The 22,552-nt window shown below is 40.7% G+C and overlaps 2 protein-coding genes and 2 non-coding genes across 4 annotated transcripts; 1 reads left to right on the top strand and 3 right to left on the bottom strand.

Moving 5' to 3' along the window:
* The first annotated feature begins 261 nt into the window (after positions 1 to 261).
* On the top strand, positions 262 to 1,041 carry LOC105019453 (high choriolytic enzyme 1-like). The gene has a single exon (XM_034289430.1). The coding sequence runs from the start codon at positions 268 to 270 to the stop codon at positions 1,039 to 1,041; it is 774 nt and encodes a 257-aa protein (XP_034145321.1). The 5' UTR covers positions 262 to 267.
* Positions 1,042 to 13,148: 12,107 nt separating this feature from the next.
* Positions 13,149 to 20,630, bottom strand: cct5 (chaperonin containing TCP1, subunit 5 (epsilon)). The gene is made up of 11 exons (XM_010885669.4): positions 20,526 to 20,630; positions 19,825 to 19,885; positions 19,501 to 19,665; positions 17,639 to 17,837; positions 17,246 to 17,438; positions 16,720 to 16,869; positions 16,104 to 16,223; positions 15,811 to 15,996; positions 15,501 to 15,638; positions 15,226 to 15,406; positions 13,149 to 13,616 (listed from the first exon to the last, which is right to left on the bottom strand). Exons 1-11 carry the CDS (start codon positions 20,628 to 20,630, stop codon positions 13,489 to 13,491), a joined length of 1,626 nt encoding a protein of 541 aa, XP_010883971.1. The 3' UTR covers positions 13,149 to 13,488.
* LOC114829952 lies at positions 16,971 to 17,104 on the bottom strand. The gene has a single exon (XR_003777755.1). It is a non-coding gene; the product is annotated as a small nucleolar RNA SNORA49 (small nucleolar RNA).
* LOC114829949 lies at positions 19,213 to 19,346 on the bottom strand. Its single transcript, XR_003777752.1, has one exon. It is a non-coding gene; the product is annotated as a small nucleolar RNA SNORA49 (small nucleolar RNA).
* Positions 20,631 to 22,552: the final 1,922 nt, after the last annotated feature.

Below are 22,552 nucleotides of genomic sequence, written 5' to 3'. Positions count from 1 at the left end.
AACATTATTTTATAAACATAACATTAATAAAAATTTACTGAAGTGAACAATGGACTGCTCTTAGGAAAGTTTTAGATACAGGCACCTGTCTCAACAGTGATGTGTTACATAGGCCTTGGGAATTGGGAAAAGATTAGATAGCATGTTCAATGTATTGCCATGTGTCCAAACATGGACAGTTGTTCACTGTGCATTTCACTATATAAGGTCCAGTCTCTGTACCTCTTTACCCACTCCACTTCAATCCCTCGAAGACTGTTTGCTGACATGTCTGCCTTGAGGTACACCCTGGGTCTTCTGGCCCTGCTTGTGGTGGCAGCCTATGCCGAGGAGGAGGACCTCTCGGTCCCTGAGCTGCTGGAGAAGGCCAACCAGGACGTTGTCCATACCATAGATGAACCCCTGGTGGAAGATGACATTGCTTACAGCAATGAGGATGAGCGGAACGCTGATCCCTGCACATCCCGCAGCTGCATATGGCCCAAGTCCAGCGATGGCAAGGTCTACGTTCCCTACACCCTATCCAGCGCGTACAGCGACAGGGAGAGGTCTGTCATTGAGCGTGGTCTGCAGTCCTTCGCGACGATCTCCTGCATCCGCTTCATCAAGCGCACCAACCAAAAAGACTACCTTGCCATCCAGTCCCTGGAAGGTTGCTACTCTTTCATCGGCCGTCAGGGCAAGGCCCAGACTGTGTCCCTAGCTCGTTCCGGTTGTGTCTACCATGGCACCACCCAACATGAGGTGCTGCATGCCCTGGGCTTCCACCACGAGCAGAAGCGCAGCGACCGTGACAGTCACATCCGCATCCACCTGGAGAACGTCATTTCTGGCAAGGAGAACAACTTCAAGAAGATCGCCACACTTAACCAGAACACTGGTTATGACTATAAATCAGTCATGCACTACGGCAAGTTTGCCTTCTCCAAAAACAACAAGGCAACCATGGTGCCTATTCCCAACCAGAATGTGGAGATTGGCAAGGCCACCGAGATGAGCCAGAATGACATTAACCGTCTCAAGAGGCTTTATAAATGTTAGAGGAGAACCCTCACCGGGTGATGGTGACAACCTCAGGAAGTCAGGAGGAGACCAGGAGCAGGATCCAGATTGATTGTTTTCAATCTTCCTTCTCTGTTCTCTATCTCCTGGTTGTGTCAATGACCCAGTTTTGAAATAAACACTGGATGAATTTCAGGTGTGTGAAAATAAATAAATTAATAAATAAATTCCAAACAACCAAAATGTGTGTTCTTTTAGGTAATTAAACAACATACCCAAGCAACAAAATTATAGTTACTTGTATTTTACTTAATTGAGGTATGCTTGATAATATTACATATTATATATTTTCTATATTTATTGTAAATATACTTCACTATACTAATTGAGAATATATTTAAATTTATTTCACCCATATTTTCATTTCGGTATACTTCCTTGCAAATTAGTAAATATTACAAATGTTATATCAAATAAGAAAAATACAGCACAAAACTTATAATGCTGCCACTGTAATTACATTACAAGCAGGATTGTAATGTAATTTCAAAATCTTTAAAACACATTGTAAAAAATATATTTACTTAACTTGAGAATGGTAAATTGCATCAATTAAAAGATGACACTGCATGAAAGCCAGTGTTCATAATTTGCAAAGAAAGAGCACAACAGGTCGGCATCACGCATTCAAAAATACCGTCACTGTAGATCAATCATAACCAAGTATATCAACAGTGTCTAATAATTCTTTAAACGTTATTACATCGTTATTACAGAGACAGCAAATCAACTATTACTTTGTTATTACAAAAACAGCTAATCAACCAGTACAGACCTGAATCTCCCTAATACAAGGCTGGCTCCCTGTTCTCTAGATTTAGATTTCTGCTAGCATATTTTTTAAGGAGGAGGGTAGCCTTGTGTAGTGGTTTCCAACAGTGGATCTAGACACCTAAAGGGGCCTGTAAGAGGTGCCAGGGGGCCTGTAAGAGCTGCCAGGGGGCCTTCAGATGAAAATGTGACTTAGCTTTATTACTAAATAAATCATCCATGTGGCACTGAAAATACAGTGCTTTGCAAAGGTCTTTAAGCCTCTGACCAATTCTTTCAGATTAGTGTATTGTAAATGGTCCACTGTTTTGCTCACTGTTTTGGAGTGATTTTACCACATTCAGTTTTGCTTCATACTGTTCAGATTGATTGAACAACACTTGTGGACTGCAACTCTTAAGTAGTGACACAGATTCTTAATACGTTACAAATAAGGACTTTTACAGTACCATCCCATTTATGGACATTCACCTTCTTGTACTTGACCCACTCCAATGTTGCTTTGGCTGGTACATGAGATCATTGTCCTGCTCAAAGATGAATTTTCTCCCAAGCTACAATGTTTTAGCGGACTGATGCAGGATCTTGTGCAATATATTCCTTTGTTTTGCTTACACTTAAAGATGCCCAGTCGCTAGTGTTGAGAAGCATCCCCAAAGCACATATTCAGACCCTGAAACTGTCTGCACATGTTGTTGTGTAATACATTTTACTGATAAATTAAATGCTTTTTTTTTATGTAAACATTTAATTTCATGTATATGACAATGTTACTGTATTTAATATATTGTATTAAATATAATAGCCCTTTGGTATATTTAGGTGTGTTTAAATGTAAGCATACTACAAGTACTTTATAGTACTTGAGTACACTTAAAATGTACTTGTTTTTTGGGGTATTGAAAATCAAAAAAAGACAAAAGGGTGTCTACCCGCTATTACTATGGAAATACGCAATAGTGCACAAAAACCATTACAAAATAAGATATTGTACAGTAGAAGCAGATCTGCATGTGATTTCATTAGGTCCTGTGTGGCTCAGTTGATAAAGTATGATGCTTGCAGCACCAGGGCTGTAGGCCTGATTCCCATGGGACCAGTATCATACTACTGTAAGAAGGAAAGGTATGGACCCACTACTGTAAGTTTCTCTGGATTTTCAGTGTCTGCATAGTAACAAAAAAGGCTACATTTATTTTTGTTGTTGTAACAGGGCCTAATCTCAGATAACTCAGAACTAAAGTCTTGTGTAATTGGTAAGATAACCCAGAACAAGAGTCTTATGTAAGTAATCAGATGCTTGATTAAGTCCGGCGTCCACACCTATTAAGATAAACAATAGAACTAGATTGGAACTGGAACAAGTAGCTCCAATCGCCCCTCTTTGCAAGTTACAGGCAAGTCTTTCCGGCCAAATGTCCACAAGACGTTAACAGATTTACTTACAATTTGTCCAAAGCCATCTCATGTAGCCCATTGTATCACGACAGCACTGAAAAATCCTTTATATCTGTGTGCTAATATCTGGGCAGTTTCACTCTGTGTCTTACTCTGTGTGATGGGGTATGAACAAATATGTGTGCTCTACGGTTGTGTGAATGCAGGCCTTTAGCTATTTAGGTGGTCCTCCAACACTGTCAGTCACTGCTGCTAAAGCAGGCTTTAGTATCAATGTAAATCCCATTGCATCCCTTACCATAGTCGCCATTAAGATTAGCCTGAGCTTTAGAATCAGTAAGCTCTCGTCTGGTAACAAAAACACGCCTTTGCACGCAACCTGGTCCACACTCGTACTAGGATTCAGTACCATGGTCTTAACCCCTTGCATCCAGTAGCGTGCCAGCTATCGTCTGTAATGAACGGTGAAAGGCTTCATTGACTGGATGTCCTCTGTTTGCGTTGCCACTGGTCCCCTACATTCATTTGATGTCAATGTCACCACACAACGCTAAGATCAAATGAACACTCGAGTTGCCACGCGTTGTAACCGTCATTTGCCATGTGAGTTACCCCCTTGTCTAGTGAGACAAACAACTTTCACAAACACGCCATGTTGTCACAGTATTTTTTTAGTATGTTTTGCAGTAATTGAATGCGCTTGTAAAAGTGTCATTGTCATGTTTCATTGGTTACTATATAAGATGTAATATAAACAGTGCATTGAGCCGGTCTGCCCTCCTCCTGTGAGCTCAGTGTATTCTGGCATTTTACTGCATTCTTATGATGCATTCCTGTTTGGGAGAGATTGAATTACATGACAATTCTGTGAGTGTGTAGTGATAAACATTCAAAGGATAACCATAGATTGTCTAACTTCTGGGAAAAGTCCAGAAATCACCACTATTTGCCAGTCTTCATGCCTGTAGCTGTAAAATGAGTTCTGAGATGGAACCTGTTGGTCAGTTGTTCAGTACAAATGCCGCACACACACACACACACACACACACACGTTAGCACAAACCTGCACCAGCAATCTACAGGAAACAGTTGTAGAAGAGGTTGTATATTGTCCCTTGCTTTAGGCTATTTTCCTGTTAAATATTTGCTTCACAGGTCAAAGTTCGTTGTGCCAAAATGTCAAATGTAGATTGTGAAGAACTGTTTATAGGCTACTTGTTATTCTAAGAACAATTTGAACATCCGCTCCAAAATCTCTTTGAGGAACCATTAAACTTTTTTTTTTAAAGTGTTCAAAGGAGTTTTCTTTTAAGAGTTTTACAGGTTATTTGCGCATCCCTAATATCCCTTAAAGAAAGAACTAATGAAATTACCACGGTACATTTATAAACAGAAATTATATTTTACAGGCAGATTACTGGTGATTGACCTAATATGGCAGACGCAATATAGTGGAAGTAAATATCCAATTAAGATTAATGAGTTTAGTCAGAAACCTCTGAAGGGCAAACATAGACCAAATAGGCCTACACTTAAATTCTTGAATTCTAAATGTGCCATATATAAACTGCCTATAGAAAGTAAAAGAAAAGAACAATGATAGTGTCAGTGCCTTAGAGTTTCAGGCTGTCCTTCCAAACTGAATGACCAAGAGGCTGATCAAGCTAGCTAAGAATGGACCCTGAATGTCACAATGATAAATCCCAGGAGTTAGCTGTGTTATTGTGAGAATAAGGTTTAAATCCGTCTCACGGATTAGCCCAGGAGTCCCGCTGAGGACATAGCAATTGTCCAGCACCATCCAGGTTTGATGGGCTAGTAATTGAGTTGGGTTGCCATGTCGTGCTCTAGTGACAACCTGTGGCAGCTTGGGCATCTGTAAGCTCAGTCAAGGTACAATTGTGGTCAGTCTAATACATGGTGCTCTGTCTGTAGGCTGTTCTAAAGTAGGTCTTCATTGTTGTTTTTTTGGGTCATTATATTGTTAAAGATAATGTTTTTGTCAATTCAGTATCTACCAGAGTCATCTATCACAAAGAGTACCTTGGCAATAAATGCAGAGCATTTCATTGGATTTCCTTTGGTTCATCTTGCAAGTGAGCTTTAATTACATCTTTATGGGTCTCCACTGTATTTTTCGTTCATCAAATTGTCCAGTTTCTTCAAATCTCTTTATGAAATTTTTTCTTGCCATCGAATTCAATAACAATTACCTTTTGCACAACAAAACAATGTTAAAATGCAGTATTTATCATTCATTAGTATTCTTAAAACCAAATTAACACATACTGCCAAGATAAATACATTTGGCCTAAGACTTGCACAGTAATGTAGACCAAAGCCTTTTCATATTTGTTAATGTGTGTGTGTTCATTTTTGTGTGAGGACAGGTGGGGGGTGTCTTGAATGTGTATAAGCTACCGTACCAAAGACCTGGTGTTGACATGTTCTGTCTCACACGTTATTATCAAACAGACCACTGCATGCTGTGAAAAGATAGAAACACACACACTCAAACTAGAGTCTTTAAAGCTATTGCCTCAGGAGCTGTACGGTCCTAGTCACATTTGGCGGGTCCTGGCAGTGGCAGCCAGGCATGATAATACAGGGAATCCCTTCTTCACAGGGTGTCTGTTTTCACACGGCATCAGGCAGGGCTCACACTACCCGGCACACACAGTACAACTGACTCTGAATGTCCTCTCCGGTGGGGGTCCTGAGAGCTGCACACCAGAAAGTTCTTTATGTTTGTGTTTGTGTGACCATAGCTGTGAGTTTAATGCATAGTTAAAAGGAAAATGTACACCCTTTTTTTATATTTTTGATTTACATTTATTCCCCTTTCATGATAATATATTACATTATACTTCTCCCAATTTTTGAGTATAAATGCATTGATAGTAGAGCAAGTTCTATTTAGCTTCGTGTGGCACTACTGCTAGAGCTTAATGCTTTGGTATTGGTATTTGGTATTTTCCCAAAATACCAAAATGACAGATGTGACAGTGTGTGTGTGTGTTTTCTATGTCCTTTCTCAATTATGCGACACAGGATTGTAATCTGTGAATCCAATAAAAAACACTACTATTAAACTTCATAATTTTCTGCGAGTATGGATTTAAGTAGATATTTAGCATTGAGCCTAATACGATTAAGGTGCAGTTTAACTCAAATCTTAGACAGGCCAACCAAGACTCCAGACAGACAAGAAAACCAAGTTTCCCCATATCAGCACAATTCCCCTCATCAGCAAAATGTTTCCACTGACAAGACAACTTCTTTCCTCAGTGGAAGACATCTTGGATCAAATCAGAAGGATCCTCTGGTCTGGTAGTGAGGTTGTAAATCTGGCGAATGAAAAACAAGTGTGAGCGACCAATTAGAACCCTAAGAAAACTCAAACAACACTGAAGTAATTAAAGGAGGATCCGATGGTGTTTCCGTTTCTCATCTGGCTTGATTTGAAGCTGTGGTTGTACATCTGGCATTTGCACCACTCACCAGTTTTTGAGTGGCACTGTAGTTAAGATGTTTGAGGGAGCCCCTGGCTGGAGACTGGGGTGGGGCAGTCAGAGAATGGAGAAAGACGTACTTGCTTAGCAGCGTCATATCCTTCACATTCATGATACTTTTTCTATATATTTATATATCTATTGCATTGAAATTTAATTATTTCTGTTACATAGAAATAAGTACTGGTGTGGAAAAAAAAAAGAACTAAACAGCTATAAAAATAAAAAAAACTCTGAGGACTGACTCATTACATTTGCATCCCATATGTCAGGGAGACACTAATTCATTCCAAATGTTTCTGGGCAGTCAATCTCAATACGATTTTGCATCCAAACACACCAGACACTGAATGTTCAGAAGGAAACGTTTTAACAGTAAGTTGCCTAATTATTTTCATTCAACACAACAGAGCAAAATAATAACAATGTCAGAGAAGGAAAACATAGCTGCAATAAAACTATATAACATAGCAGTTATAACATAGCAGTTATAGGGGTATAGCACTTTACAACAACAAACTCATAAAGAGAAAATATTAAACCAGACTATTAATGAATAATAATCCTAGTGATTTTGATAGGATTACATTTGTATATTTTTATAATACATTATTATTTAATTTTGTAAACATGTACAGGCCTAGCAGAGAACTACAATGGAAAATACTTAGAGTCTTGGGATGTCTATCGGTCATATACTTCAGCCAATCATTGCATGATAAGAATATGTGATCAAGTACAAAACATTACAATATTAAATATGTCCACTTTTGGCAAAATTAAAGATATGTGTATAAACTTAGCTGTCATTTCTAAATGAAATAAATACCTTCAGTGAAGCTATATTCATTGTACCATTACAAATCTAAAGTGGTAGAATGCAAAAAAAGAAAAAAGTCCAATTTATTTTGGAATTCATTGTATGTACTTTGTTTAAGGGGTCAGAAGGTCACTAAATCTATGAGAGGAAATACTTGACAAAGCATCAGACAATAGTATGATACAGTACAAAAGATACTGATATCTGTGATTAAAATTCAAAATATTTAGAAAAGTTACATTCTCAAACACATTGTTGGATTAGTCAATCGACCTGAAAAACATCAGCAAAGCCACTGAAAACATGGCTCCCAAACCCTTTTTATATCCCAAACCCTTTTTATATGCACAAATTGGCTTACACAGTATTATATCAATACAGTAATTGGGCACCAAAAGGCAAGGACAAACCATAAAGGATATATTCTGACGATAAACTGTGTCAGAGATTAAGGTATACACAGCAGTGTCTGCATTCATGCCCAAAAATACTGGCATCACACACGGCATAGAATCCTTTGTTTAGTCAATAACCACACACAGGACAAAGAGCAATCATGTCCCAAAAAGAACGATTGGCACAGCTAGTGTGACTGACCTGTCCGCGATCCATTGCTGTTGTCCTCCATTTAAGCCAGCATGAAGTTCAAATGAACCCCGTGTTTCATTGTCGAGCAATGCTTCCAGTTAACTAGAACACCTTTTCATCTGTGTTGCATCAACTATGTTCCATTTCATGAACCAATTGCACATGAATACACCATTTTCCAGTATGTTGCTCTTTTTAAAAGTGGCATTGGTATAAATAATGTCATTAAGACAAAATGATAGATGTTTTATTGATTGAAGTACTCCATCTAGTGGTAACCATTGGGTAAACAGTACCATTATTCTGGTTTATTTGTGTCTTTGATACACAATGCAGCTTGAAAGTACTGTATATGAAAACCTTGTAAAGTTGTATTTTTTTTTTACTTAACCATGAAATCTTTATTTAATGAGAACCAGTCTTTTTTATATGACATAACAGGATTATATTTACCAGTTCCTTATGTTGGTTTGAGGAAAAATGTGAAGGGAATTAGTACTGGTACAAAAGTAAGTGAACCCCTAGTTACATTGGTTAAATCAAATAGGTAAGCAGAATCATGGATAAATAATTGGGTACTTAATGAACCGAGGAAAAGAGGGATCTTTATGAAAGAGTTTGGGCAGGACACTGATGAACAGACAAAAAACTGGGTCGGTTTTGTTTTACCCATATGGGTGAATGCAAAACACATGATGCCTATGGCATGTGTAACATGACAGTAAATCGGCCTAGAAGTCAAGCTTTTCCAGAATAGATTAAAAACATGCACATTTGAAAGCCTTTTATGCTAACAGGAAAATTCCATACCCCTATTTATGCAATAAATCATGTTTTCACAGATAAAAGAATGCACCATATTGCCCATTATAGAGTTTGTAAGGATGGATGGCACTTTGAAGGCATGCTTGAAGGAAATTTATAAAGTCAAACAGAGAGGGGGTTTCAAATTAATTGGTTGATCTTTACAGATGAACATGTTAAAGTGCAGGTGTTGAACCGATTCCACGGAGAGCCGAATTTCTGCAAGTTTTTGCTTTCAGCTTGTGCTTGATTGATTAATTAGGTCACTTATTGGTTAGATTATACCTTCACCTGGTTATTTATGTCTGAAATGGGCACCAATAATAAGGAAAAAACTATAACCCGCAAACACTACCAGGCTCTCCATGGAATATCTATGGGTTATAGTCATGCCAACTCAGGTCTTCAAATTGTATTGTCAAATCAAGTTGGAAGTCCAACCTGGTTGACTAAATTAAAACAACCTATGGCTTCAATGGCAATGTACAAACTCAGACTCCATTATAGTAAATATGGATGCATTGTCTGGTCTATGGGACAATCATGATCAAATACATGTTCATGGGCTTGTCCACTCCCCATGAGAGTTCAAATCCAATCTTCCCTCTTGTCATCTCCTGATGGCTCCAGAATGTCAAGATCACATTCTTTGAATGCTTTGGAGCACTGAATTTTGTACAATTGGGATGTTTTAGGTACAAACAACACATTGTATGCCAAAACAAAACATACCTTTCACCAGATTCGCGGAACACACAATCATTCTGGGTCTCATCTCCAACAACGATGACACCACTTACAGAGAGGAGGTCAGCAGAACTTACCGTGTCTTTGGGGTGCGCTGCTGCTGTCAGTCTCCAGCCGGTGGTTAGTACACTGGAGAGGTGGAACCCCCGAGAGGAAGAGGAGCAGCCGTGCCACGCGTTGCAGACGTTACAGTTAGGTCCGGAAATAATTGCACACTGACATACGTTTTGTTATTTTGGCTGTTCACCTAAATATATTCAAGTTACAGTTAAATAATAACTACGGGCTTAAAGTGCAGTCTCAGATTTAATTTGTTGCAGTCTCAGATTTAATTTATTCAAATCCAAATTGGAGGAAGGGTTTAGGAATCCATCAGAGAGATAGGAGGAACATTAGGAGTGGCCAAATCAACAGTTTGGTACATTCTAAGAAAAAAAGATCACACTGGTGAGCTCTGCAAAACAAAATGGCCTGAATGTCCATGAAGACAACAGTGGTGGATGATCGCAGGATCCTTTCCATGGTATAGAAAAACGCCTTCACAAAATCCAGCCAAGTGAAGAACACTCTCCAGGAGGTAGGCATATCATTATCCAAGTCTACCATAAATAGAAGACTCCAAAAGAGCAAATACAGAGGGTTCACCGCAAGGTGTAGAAAGGCCAGATTAGACATTGCCAAAAAACATCTAAAAAAGCCAGTCCAGTTCTGGAACAGCATTCTTTGGACAGCTGAAAGATCAACCTGTACCAGAATGAAAAAAGTATGGAGAAGGCTTGGAATGGCTCATGATCCGAAGCATACCACATCATCTGTAAAACACGATGGAGGCAGTGTGATGGCATGGGCATGCATGGCTTCCAATGGCCCTGGGTTTACTGATGATGTGACAGAAGACCGAAGCAGACAAATAAATAAAGTGTATAGGGATATATTGTCTGCTCTGATTCAGCCAAATTCAACAAAGTTGACTGGATGGCGCTTCACTTTACAGATGGACAATGACTCAAAACATACTGCGAAAGCAACCCAGTAGTTTTAGGCAAAGAAGTGGAATATTCCGGCAATGGCCGAGTCAATCTCCTGATCTCAACCTGATCAAGCATGCATTTCACTTGCTGAAGACAAAACTTAAGGCAGAAAGATCCACGAAAAAACAACAATGAAAGACAGCTGCAGTAAAGGCGTGGCAAAGCATCACAAAGGAGGAAACCCAACGTTTGGTGATGTCCATGCATTCCAGACTTAAAGCACTCTTGGCCTGCAAAGGATTCTCAACAAAGTATTAACAATTAACATTTTATTTATGATTGTGTTATTTTTAGTTGCCACTTGTTGTTATTTTGGTGGGAGATCCTTTAGGCAATGCATACAGGCCAATCATCAGTCAGGGTACCTGTGGCATTGTCAGACGGGATTTCCTTATTGCATTCTAGAGTCCCTTGGGGGCCTGCAAAAGCTAACTGTGGTCGTCTATCCTGCTCATGCTGGTCTGACTGATTTTTCTTCTTTGAACATGCATTGTGGAATAACTTGATGCCCGTCCTGTTGGGAGATGCTGCAACAAGATGACACAGAACAGTCATTGGATGGGACATGTTCTGTAACCGTTCGTCCTCAAACAGTTTACAATTATAGAATAGCTACAATTAATAAATGTTTAGTTTAGAATTCGAATTAGAGTACAACACTCAAGGAAGCTCTTAACAGCCCAAAACTTTGACATTAGAATACAGCATGGACAGTATGTACCTTACCTAAAAGAGCACAGTCTGATATGACAGAGTGGTGGTATCTCGAGAAGAAAGCCAGCTAGTCCATAACAAGCAAACCTTTTGTCCCTGCTTTCACACCTTACCAAAATATCTGTTAACTGTTAACATTCCAATGATTGCCTACTAGGGTAGAAATCACATACATAGGTACATGTTTATAAACATAGAATCAGGGGCGACTGGTCATTAGGGTTAGGTGGGGCACAGCCATCTGTTGTTGACAGAAAGAACTGCAACAAAATTGTGTTATTTTTCTTTCTCGAAGATGACTTCCTATCATTTGTTATCTATGAATATAGTATATTCCTGAATTGCATATAATTTGTGTTAGGGTTTTATTTCATGTTCATTGGTCCCTGTCTTGCTGCTTTAGACTGCATTCTGCTGATTCAAGTTCTTAGTATTAGACAATAGGCTGAGTGTGAATGTGGGGCTAGCCCATCTCTCACAATGCAATTTACATTGTACATGTGAAAATATGAATACGCACGCTCAGAATGTTAGTGTGATCAATGTAGATCACACAAATTTGATGCCAAGTGGGGCTGACAGCCGGTAGCCCCATTACAGCGTCATTTCGTATTTCAGACCTGATTGTCTGGCTGTCTGGCGCCAACATTAATCGGCAAGAAGAGTAGATAGCTAGCTTGTTAGCTTCACAAACGCCAGATAACTTGAGAACATTTATTAAGTATATTTCATACTTGAGCACCGGGTTGAAACCCTTAATTTGGAGGAGAAACTTGAAGTAAAGCGACTTGGTGCCCATCAGCCACGGGATATTGTCATCACTCCAACGGCTGGTAAAAGCAACCGCGGGTTTAACATGCAGTGGTTTTTGAAGAAAAAGTGGCAAACGGTTAGCATACAAAAGAAGACACTCTTCTGTTTTCCATGTCTGCTATTTGGAGACTGGGTGAGGGCGATTCGAGACTTCAGAGCTGTTCGTCAACACAAGTCAGAAGGCTCAGAAGATTCTACTTCCAACACATGCTGTAAAGGTTGGTAGGTTGCTTTGTGGAGGGAAGGCTGCAGCTTTGAAATAAATACCTGGATATTTTTCATGCTATACACCATAGCATTAGTCATCAAACATTGTGAGATCTAGATACAATGATTCTGAATAAAAATTTCGAAGTTAAATATATTGAATGTGTTGTACAGTCCTGATTTTGTTTTTCTGGTGTTTGGCTCATTCACTGTAATTTAAATGTACATTTAACAAAAAGGAACATCTGTACATTAACTACAAAAACCCTTTCTGCATGGATTCTGATCCTTGATATCCTTTTTGAACGGGACAATTCAGTTTCCTCCCCTTGTAGATGGGACAAATGAGACATTTGTCTGAAATGTAATGTGAATTTGAAGCTTTGATCTGCCATCAGTGGTCCATTGTTACAGAATGTCAAATCAACCCCAAGTTCTTTGTAATGATTTTGTCAGTAACGGCTTTGATAGGACCAATGCAAACAAGAAACACGGTGTTTAGACTCAGAGTACATTACCGCTCCGGTTAATAAACTTGCGGACCTGTATAAAAACGTCACTACAGAATTATTATGCACCCGAGACAGCTGAACTGAGATGTCATTTAGAGGGGAGGTAGATTTATTTTCAGCTCTTACCCAGGTTTTATGTGAATGAAGTGGCACCAACAGTATTGAATAATCATGTTTTATAACAAGGTTGATAATCCACCAGGCAGTGAAATTACACAGACCAACATTTTATTGATGAGTTCAGCACTACAACTTTTTGCAGAGTAAGGGAGCAGTGTGGTTTCAGTATCAAATGATAAATAACAGTATGCAAGGCCGGACACAGTCCTTGGCAAGTGCCTCAAGGCCCTTCTAGAATACAAGAAGATTATAGAGCTTTTCAGTTAAGTTCCAGAATATTCTAGTGATTTTAGAACACCTCGGTTTCAAAAGATCATAGTTTAGAACGAGTTACAGAACACAGAGCCGGGTTTGACAGGCGCTCAGTTGGGTGGATGGCTGGTTGGGGCTCATTCTTCAGACTCTCCAGGGCTTCTGATATCATCAATCTTCAGGATCATCTTGACTACCTGGGTGGCCAGAGAGATCTGCTGCTTCTTTCCATGCAGAGTCTCAATCACATGCTGCTGCTTCATATCTAGGGAAGCGAAGGTCCACATCAACAACATATTTAGCTCAATGTGCATTATCATACGTAAATTTGATATAAAAAAAAAAACGCTACACACCCCTGTGAAAATGCCAGGTTTGTGTCATGTAAAAGAATGAGACAAAGAATGTCAGAACTTTTTCCACTTCTAATGTGACCTATAATGTGAACAATGCAACTGGAAAACAAACTGAAATCTTCAAAGGGGGAAAATGAAAAATAAAAACCTTACAATAACCTGGTTGCATAAGTGTGCACACCCTCTAATAACTGGGGATGTGGCTGTGTTCTAATCACAAAAAGTTCAGCTGTTCCAGTAGGATTTTCCTGACATTTTCTTAGTTGCATCTCAGAGCAAAAGCCATTTCCAAATCATCAGAGGGAACTCACGTTTGAAAGATAGTCAGGAGAAGGGTACAAAATAATTTCCAAAGTATTAGATACACCATGGAACACAGTCATCATTAAGTGGAGAAAATATGGCACAACAGAGACATTACCAAGAACTGGACATCCCTCCAAAATTGATGAAAATACAGGAAGAAAACTGGTCAGGGAGGCTTCCAAGAAACCTACAGCAACATTAAAGGAACTGCAGGAATTTCTGGCAAGTACTGGCTGTGTGCTACATGTGACAACAATCACCCATAATCTTCATAAGAATGGGCTATGGTGTTGGGTGGGAAGACAGAAGCCTTTTCTTACAAAGAAAAATATCCAAGCCCGGCTGAAGTTTGCAAAAACAAACATCAAGTCCCCCAAAAGCACATGGGAAAATGTGTTATGGTCTAATGAAACCAAGATTAAACTTTTTGCCCATAATTCCAAAAGGTATGTTTGGTGCAAAAACAACACTGCACATCACCCAAAGAACACCATACCCAACGTGAAGCATGGTAGTGGCAGCATCAAGCTTTGGGGCTGTTTTCCTTCAGTTGGAACCAGGGACTTAGTCAGAGGGAATTATGAACAGGCAATTTTGGCACAAAACCTTCAGGTGTCCCCTAGAAAGCTGAAAATGAAGTTCACCTTTCAGCACGACAACGACCCAAAGCACACATCCAAATCCACAAAAAGATTAACATTTTGGAATGGCCCAGCCAGAGCCCAGACCTCAATCCAATTGAACATCTGTGGGGTGAGCTGAAGAGGGCTGTGCACAGGAGATGTCCTCGCAATCTGACGGATTTGGAGCGCTTTTGCAAAGAAGAGTGGGCAAATATTGCCACATCAAGATGTGCCATGCTAATAGACTCCTACCCAAAAAGAGTGCTGTAATAAAATCAAAAGGTGCTACAACAAAGTATTAGTTTAAGGGTGTGCACACTTATGTAACCAGGTTATTGAGAGTTTTTTTTATTTTCCCCCCTCGAAGATTTGTTATCCAATTGTTCACATTATAGGTCACATTAAGAGTGGAAAACATTCTGACATGATTTGTCATTCTTTTACATTACAAGAACTTGGCATTTTAACAGGGGTTTGTAGACTTTATATCCACTAATTCACAAAAAAAAGATTGGAACATTTTCATTTGGGGAAAATATTTAATCAAAATACATGAAAATCTAAAACCAGGTTATGTCCATATTCTTACCGTTGGTGTTGAGGTGCAGACAGTCAATACCCAGAGCAGGGTTAGACTCAGCCACCTGCCTGGCACGGACCTCTGTCATGGTCTGGATGGAGTTAAGCCCACTGTTCTCTGCCAGGGCCATTGGGATCACCTCCAGGGCATCAGCAAATGCACGCATGGCATACTGCTCAAGGGATGGGCACTGGAGACAGCATGAGTACATTGCATCAGAATCCAGAGAACTCCTGATGCCAGGCAAAGGCTTGACCAAACTGTATGAGTGTCAAAGGGAGTACCTTATCTGCTGCTTGGTTGACGGCGAGGGCACAGGCGATCTCAGAAGCACCACCCCCATAGACTATGCGATTGTCTCTGACCAGGTTACGGATGACGCATAGTGCATCATGCAGTGCACGCTTGGCCTCCTCGATGATCTGACAGGAAAACGGAGTTGGTCAGTGGGAGAACACTTGGTCGGGCCTCCATGCCCATCAACATAGAAATAACACTTATTAGGGATTTCTTTATTTTATTCACCCAGCTGTCAACATTTTCAATCCTCTCAGCAACATCAATTCAACATTACCAGACCCAAAGTCCACCCACCATTTTGTTTCCCCCACGGATGAAGATGGTGACAGCCCTGGAGTTCTTGCACTCCTCGATGACCAGCATGCGATCCTTTGTAGTTCCAAAACAGATCTCCCTGACAACGCCGGCTGAACCCAGCTTCTCGGCAGTCAGCTCAGAGAACCGAGGAACAATGCGGCCTCCTGTTGCTATGGCAATCAGCTGAGGGAGGGAGAGATGAACCGTAAGATGAGCAACCCGGGAACATAGTGCAAAAAAAAGAAAAAAAAAGTTGTGCAACAGGATGTCTGTGAGTAATTGTGTCTCACCTCGATCTCGGGCCCTCCGACCCAGCGGACAGCAGGCAGCTCATTCTGCAGCAGCAGGTGATTCGCCTCATCATCAAATCCCCACTGGCAGATTGCCAGGTTTGCGCCGGTGTCCTTAATCTGACAAAATAGTTGGAATATTGCATTATACTGCATTCAATTGATTGGATTAGATCCACATTAAAAAGGGGGAAAGGAGCAGTCTGTATGACAGTGAAAACATTTTCGAAGACTGTACGTTTGACAGTAAGATTAGTACGTTTGTTGTGCATCCTGTGGGACACTGAATTGTAAATGCAAATGGTCTTCAGTAACAAGAGCTGGATCCTACTGATCTGCAATTTCCAAAAGAGTGTATAGGGAGCAAGGACCAATAGTAGAGGACTTGGGGTTATCCATCACCTGACCTCTGATTATTTTGTGGTGGTGCCAACTAGTTAATAGATTCAGTTTGGAATCTAGATAATTGTTAGCCCAGGACACATTGCTTGATCTACATAGAAGGCTCATTGCTAGTAAGTCCAAGAAACACATGCTGACTCCATAGACATACTGGGGTGAGGCACAACTTCAGCATTACCATTCTAATTATTATAACAAAGGTCTTGTGACTGACCTGTTTGATCATCTCCAGAAACTTATCCTTCTCATACTTCTGCAGGGCCTTGTAGTCCTCAACACAGGTCACATCCAGCTTGTGCTTGGTCTTAGGCTTAGGGGGCTCAAACGGACAGGTCAGGATGGCCATCTTTGTGTCTTTCAGGAGCTGAAGGGAAAACCGAGAACGATTTGAGCCTGGTACTGGATGACTTACCAAGTTAAATACAGAAGAGATTTGGATGGACAAAATTATACATGACCAGACAAATTGTTAACTCTCTCACAAGCCACGTGTAAGAAGAAGATCCTAACTGAGAGGCGAGAGAGCCAAAGTGCTGTATCCCCTGTCAATGCCAGACAACTCCACTGAGGACAGAGTAGCTGGAGTAAGGAAAGGGAAGAACCCCAACTAAGCCATTAATCCTAGTTAACAGTCATTCTTGGACCTGAGGGCACGGGGTAGGTGTTCCATCATGACCAGTTTCTATGAAACACTGACGTAGGCCATGCCATCAGGTCAAGCATCCTGAAGCGTGCTGTACCTTGGGCATCTGAGGGTGGCTAAACTCCTTGTCTACAATGACTCCCTTGATGAGCTGGGTGTCCTCCAGCTTGCCTCCAACCTTGCCCTCCATCTTGATTAGCTCAAAGTCGACATCCTTGCGGTTCATGTCTGCCACAGTCAGGACAGCGTTTACGGCGATCTCCGCCATCTGTCTGTGGCAGCGGTTGATCCTGAAAGGGAGAAATATCTTGGTGTAAATCCTTAAGAATCCAACTGCCAGGTCCACAAACACATTCATTCTGCCACGTACGGGCTAAATTAACACATCTTTAAATTCTACAAGTTCCCAAAAGCTAGTCGGAGCACGAGTGGAACTCCTGAAAAATGACCGCGGCAACCACAAAAAGCAGCGACAGCAAGTGAGACTCACACTTTGGATCCCAGCGTGGTCATGGCAGTCTGGATGAGCGGCTCTGTGTTTTCAGGGTCATAAGGGTAAGTCTCGCTGATTTTGTCGAGCTGCTCGATGGCGATCTTAGCGGCCTGGTCGTAACCGTCCGAGATACGGATGGGGTGGATGCCCCTGTCCAGCAGCTGCTCTGCTTCCTCCAGAAGTGCACCGGCTAGCACTACAGAACAGGCGGGGCAATTGTAAGTTGAGAGGTCTACACGGTCAGAAGACTGGATGTGGAGTATTACTTTTGCAGACTTGATGTGTAAACGAAGTCAATCATGAGGTAAGGAAGATATAAAATTGCTTATTACAATGTTTTGCTCATGGTCTCACTTGATAGATTAAAAAAAAGTTGTTTTTCAGCACTGAATAACTACCAGTTTGATGTTTGCTAAGTTAGGTGGACAGAACCTATTTGACGTGTTCTAACTGAAGTAGCTACCCACTTTATTACAGTTATTGAATGAAAGAGACTATTTCTCTATATATGACAATGTAAATGAACAAAATTGCTTGTGCACAGCAATGGGTCAATGACCAAGATACGTCACTAGTTTGAGCAAGTAAATACACTGAATTTAGTTTATTAGATACAGTACTATAGCCACAAGCTAAAAACCATGCCAGAATGGGAGATAAATTACTTTCTTTGTCACAAAGCTGGCTTGCTAGTAAATCTTCCTAATGTTTTGCATGAGTAATTTGAGGTGTGTTCCTCATACGTGTATGTTTTCCTTTATCACATACATGCATGGCAGCATGACTTAATTAGAGCTTGGGATTTGCATTAATAGGTTACAGGCCAAGATATGGAAAATAGATGTTGGAAAATACAGTACAATTCCTTTCATAATATAACTACATGAAATTTGTATGAATTTGGTTTTAGATAATGTATTCTATTTTGATACGGTAACGATAAAGATTTCCCAAACCTTATTATTTTAATAAAATTGTATTAATATTTAAACTTGTTTATATCTTTCCTTATTATGGAAGTCTAAATGCTATTTGTAAGAGATTTTGGTGAAGATAAGTTGTAATATACTATTTAGATACGAATGTTCTTGTCAGCGAACATTCCATAGACTTTTTGTAAAACACAATTGGCCACTTAAGCGGCTGTAACTTCAACGGTAAGAGGTATTTCTATTCTGACTTCAGATGTCCAAACCTTACAAAACAAGGACGTTTTTATCTTAATCAGAAAGTAGTGTAAATGGCTGTTTGGGAAAATAATAATTGATTTTAATAATTAATATTACCACAGGTATTATTTCTGATCACCAGTTCTTATATGGGTTCCTATAGTACATGATTTAAAAGGGCTTTTTCTAAGCTTTCTTAAGGATGTATCATGTTCTCAAATAGGCTGTTGCCACACCAAATTATATTCATGAATACAACAGCAGCTCTCGATCAATAAAGAGATGGAACATTACATTCAGCCTGGAAAGGGTTAATCAACAGAATTTAAAAAACAATACACAAATAAATAAATTACACACACACACACACACACACACACACACACACACACAATTTCAGAAATTGTCAGCTCCCTCACACGCCCTATGTAAGATGAGTTTCCTAAATAAGAGGTGAGAGTGCCAGAGTGCTGTATCCCCTGTCAATGCCAGACCACACTACTGGGGACAGAGCGGCTGGAGTAAGGAAGGGGAGGAGGAGCATAGGCAATATTAACCCAATGTAAAACATGGGCACAGAAAGAAAAAGAGCCAGCAAAAGAACATTATCCAATGATCATAACATTGAGATCAATAAAGAATTTGTTAAATTAGCCAATAAGTCAGTCACGGAGATGCAAAAATACACACCAACAACCCCTGTGGTCCCATCTCCAATCTCGTCGTCCTGAGACTTAGAGAGCTCTACCATGAGCTTGGCAATCTGGTGATCCACGTCCATCATACTGAGGATAGTGGCTCCGTCATTAGTGATGGTCACTTCCCCATCCCGATCAACCATCATCTTGTCCAAACCTGTGAGAATGACAAAATTGTTGGTTAAATGTAATTCGGTTGAATGTTTACCTTTATATTAGTGTTAAATAAGGAAGGCAGTTGCACACAATACTAAATGCAACTTCAGATCTCTAATAATGAAATGGCTTCATAGTGGCTGTATTTCTTAGGGCTTACCGTTTGGTCCTAGTGACGTCCTTAGCGTCGAGGCAACGGCCTTTGCTGCCATGATGTGAGACTGCAAAACAGAAATAAAGTTACATTTCTGATACTGCGGCTCCGGAAATTCTCTAGACACCCGAACCAAATTGTCTGTCAAGCGCTAGTTAGTTAGGAATGTCCGTAAAAATGTTGATTTGATAAAAGTTAGTGTTCAAGGTTCCCAATTCATTCGAATACGTAAATGACATTCTCAGCTAGGCTTATATAGCAAGCTAATTTATGTTCGTTACAGTCCTTGGCTAGCTACATGACAGGATATACATGTCTAGGACTGGCACAATAGGTAACTAATTATTTCACTGTGTCAATTAGGCAGAAGTGATAACTTATTCATGGTTGCACAAAGCAATTTCCATTGTTTATTTGACAACCAGCCGCGCCTCACTTCTGCTTCCAGAAAAGCACATGGGCAGACTAGCATGATGTTGCTAATCCGCTAACATTAACGAGATAGGTAGCAAGCCAAATTCTACAACATAATTTGTACATACACGTGCATTGGCCCATAATAGTAAAAATCAGGTATATAGACCAAGTTTTTGTTAAATGAATCAACCGGGTCTGCATATATTCAGCAATTGCTTTGCTAGCAAAGATGCTGACGCATGAAGGCAAGCTAACGGCACTTGCTAACTACTGGCAGCCTGGCATTGTACCTTCAGTGCGTCAAGGCCCGATAACCGAGTCTTCTTATCCTGGTCTTTAATGATGATGAACGGCCGTCCATATTCATCAAAAGCGAGTTGCCCCATAGCGGACATGTTTGCCGAAACACGGAGACACTTCAAAAGTGTCCACGGATAAAATTCAGACTTTAATCGATGTAATATGGAGAGATGCTAGGCAGAGGTCTGCCGGCGACTTCTGGAAGGATCTCGGGAGAAGGGGGGCGAGACCAAGAATGGAGAGGGGAGGTTTATAAATTATTCAATGCTTCGATTATCAAGAAATATTTTGAGCCTATACATATTTTTTTTTCACTGGTCACATTTATACAGGTATCAGTATGAATTATATGTGGGCAAAACAATTCTGAATTTAGTTTATTTTCGAAATAAACCTAAAAGTCCTATCATGGTCATATCATGGCAAAATGGTTTCTTCAAGTCTCGCGATATAATTATGCTTCTTGTTGTGGATATAACACTAATAGCCAAATGCAGAAACACATATAACTGTTTAATTTGGGTGTTTGTAGTTGAGGAAAATGCAATCTGTACAGTTTATTTGATACTACGTTTTAATTTTAAGACTTTTATTGGACACAAATATGTGACCGTTTGTCTCTTGCCTCTTGGATGGGTCCATTCCAATGTCCGTAATAACGACTGGAATTTGTTTTATTTGTCAGGCTTATCAAATATGTGTGGTTTAATAATAGCACTACAGAAGGATTGACCAAGCTGAATAGTTTTCCAATAATGTATGTATGTGTCTGACAAATATTTTGACACCAAGTGCACAGCGCTTGATCTGGGTGGTAAAAAGGACACACTTTCCAGAGTATGATTAGGTATAAACAGAGTCAGGCCCTGCTGAGGAGAACTATTCGGCAGGCCAAGAGGGCTTGTTGGAGGAGGTTTTGTGATTCTATTGGATGGGAAACACCGGTGTGGGAGATATGGGGTATGATCAAGAGGATGAGTGGGGTGAGGAGGGAATGGGATTATCCAGTGCTGGTTGATGGGGATGAGGTTGCAGTTTCGGATGTAGAAAAGGCAGAAATGTTGGCTAAAGTGTTTGTATGGGTCCATATCTTGTTTAACTTATCTGGGGATGAGCAACGGGGAAGGGATGGAACAATGTGGCGAGTATCCTGGGGCACTGGACAGGAGGGTGGACGTAGTGGGGGATATTAATGTGCTGTTCACTGTGGCTGAGGTGAAGAGGGCTTTGTATAAAGTGCGGATAATCTTTCCTGGGAAGGATCAGGTGTGTTATGTAATGTTGGCCCATCTCAGTGATGGGGTGTTGGGCCTGTTTAACAGAGTGTGGGTAGAGGGGAAGCTACCGGTGGCATGGAAGGAGTCGGTGGTGGTGCCTATTAGGAAGCCTGGGAAGGATCCGACAAGACCGTCTAACTATAGGCCGATAGCACTGACATCACATCTCTGTAAAGTTATGGAATGGTTGATTGTGGGGAGATTGGTGTATTTCATGGAGAGCTCCGTATCAGAGTGGATTTAGGAAGGGAAGCGGTACTATGGACCCTGTTCTATATTTAGAGGCGGAGGTCAAGAAGGCACAGGTAAATGGGGAGGCAGTGGTGGCTGTCTTTTTGGACGTGGAGAAAGCGTATGACATGTTGTGGAAGGAGGGTCTGCTGATTAAACTCGGAATCATGGGGGTTGAAACAGGCCCTGGTGAGGGGGGTGGTGGACGTGGAGCTGTCCTTGAGCAGGGCAGAAGCTAAGGTGGTTGTGTGGAATGAGGTGAGGGAGGTGTGGCAGGACCAGTGGAATGCGGACACCAAAGGAAGGCGCTTGTTCCAGATACAGGGTGAGATTGGGGATGGAAAGAGGGCAGTTGTGAGTTTGCACGAGACGCTACACATGATAGAGAAGTCCGACTGGGTTGTGTGACTACTGTGGGGAAGTGGAGACGGTGGATCACTTCCTGAGGCAGTGCAGACACTATGAGAGGGAGATGTTGCAACAGGGTCTGAGGGCAGAGGGGGTGCACG

Source organism: Esox lucius, chromosome 21 (genome assembly GCF_011004845.1).
Source record: "Esox lucius isolate fEsoLuc1 chromosome 21, fEsoLuc1.pri, whole genome shotgun sequence".
NCBI classification, from domain to species: Eukaryota; Metazoa; Chordata; class Actinopteri; order Esociformes; family Esocidae; genus Esox; species Esox lucius.
The sequence above is the reverse complement of the archived record's forward strand: the minus strand, read 5'-3'. Positions and strand labels throughout refer to the sequence as shown.

Bases quoted from the DNA above. Each gene is read 5' to 3' on its own strand.
- LOC105019453 (XM_034289430.1), top strand. From the start codon at position 268: ATGTCTGCCTTGAGGTACACCCTGGGTCTTCTGGCCCTGCTTGTGGTG.
- cct5 (XM_010885669.4), bottom strand. From the start codon at position 20,630: ATGTCCGCTATGGGGCAACTCGCTTTTGATGAATATGGACGGCCGTTC. The intron at 17,838-19,500 runs GTGTGTATTTTT...CCTGTTCTGTAG, and splicing joins TGGGACCACAGGGGTTGTTG to TGCTAGCCGGTGCACTTCTG. The intron at 16,870-17,245 runs GTACAGCACGCT...TTTTCCCTTCAG, and splicing joins GCCACCCTCAGATGCCCAAG to CTCCTGAAAGACACAAAGAT.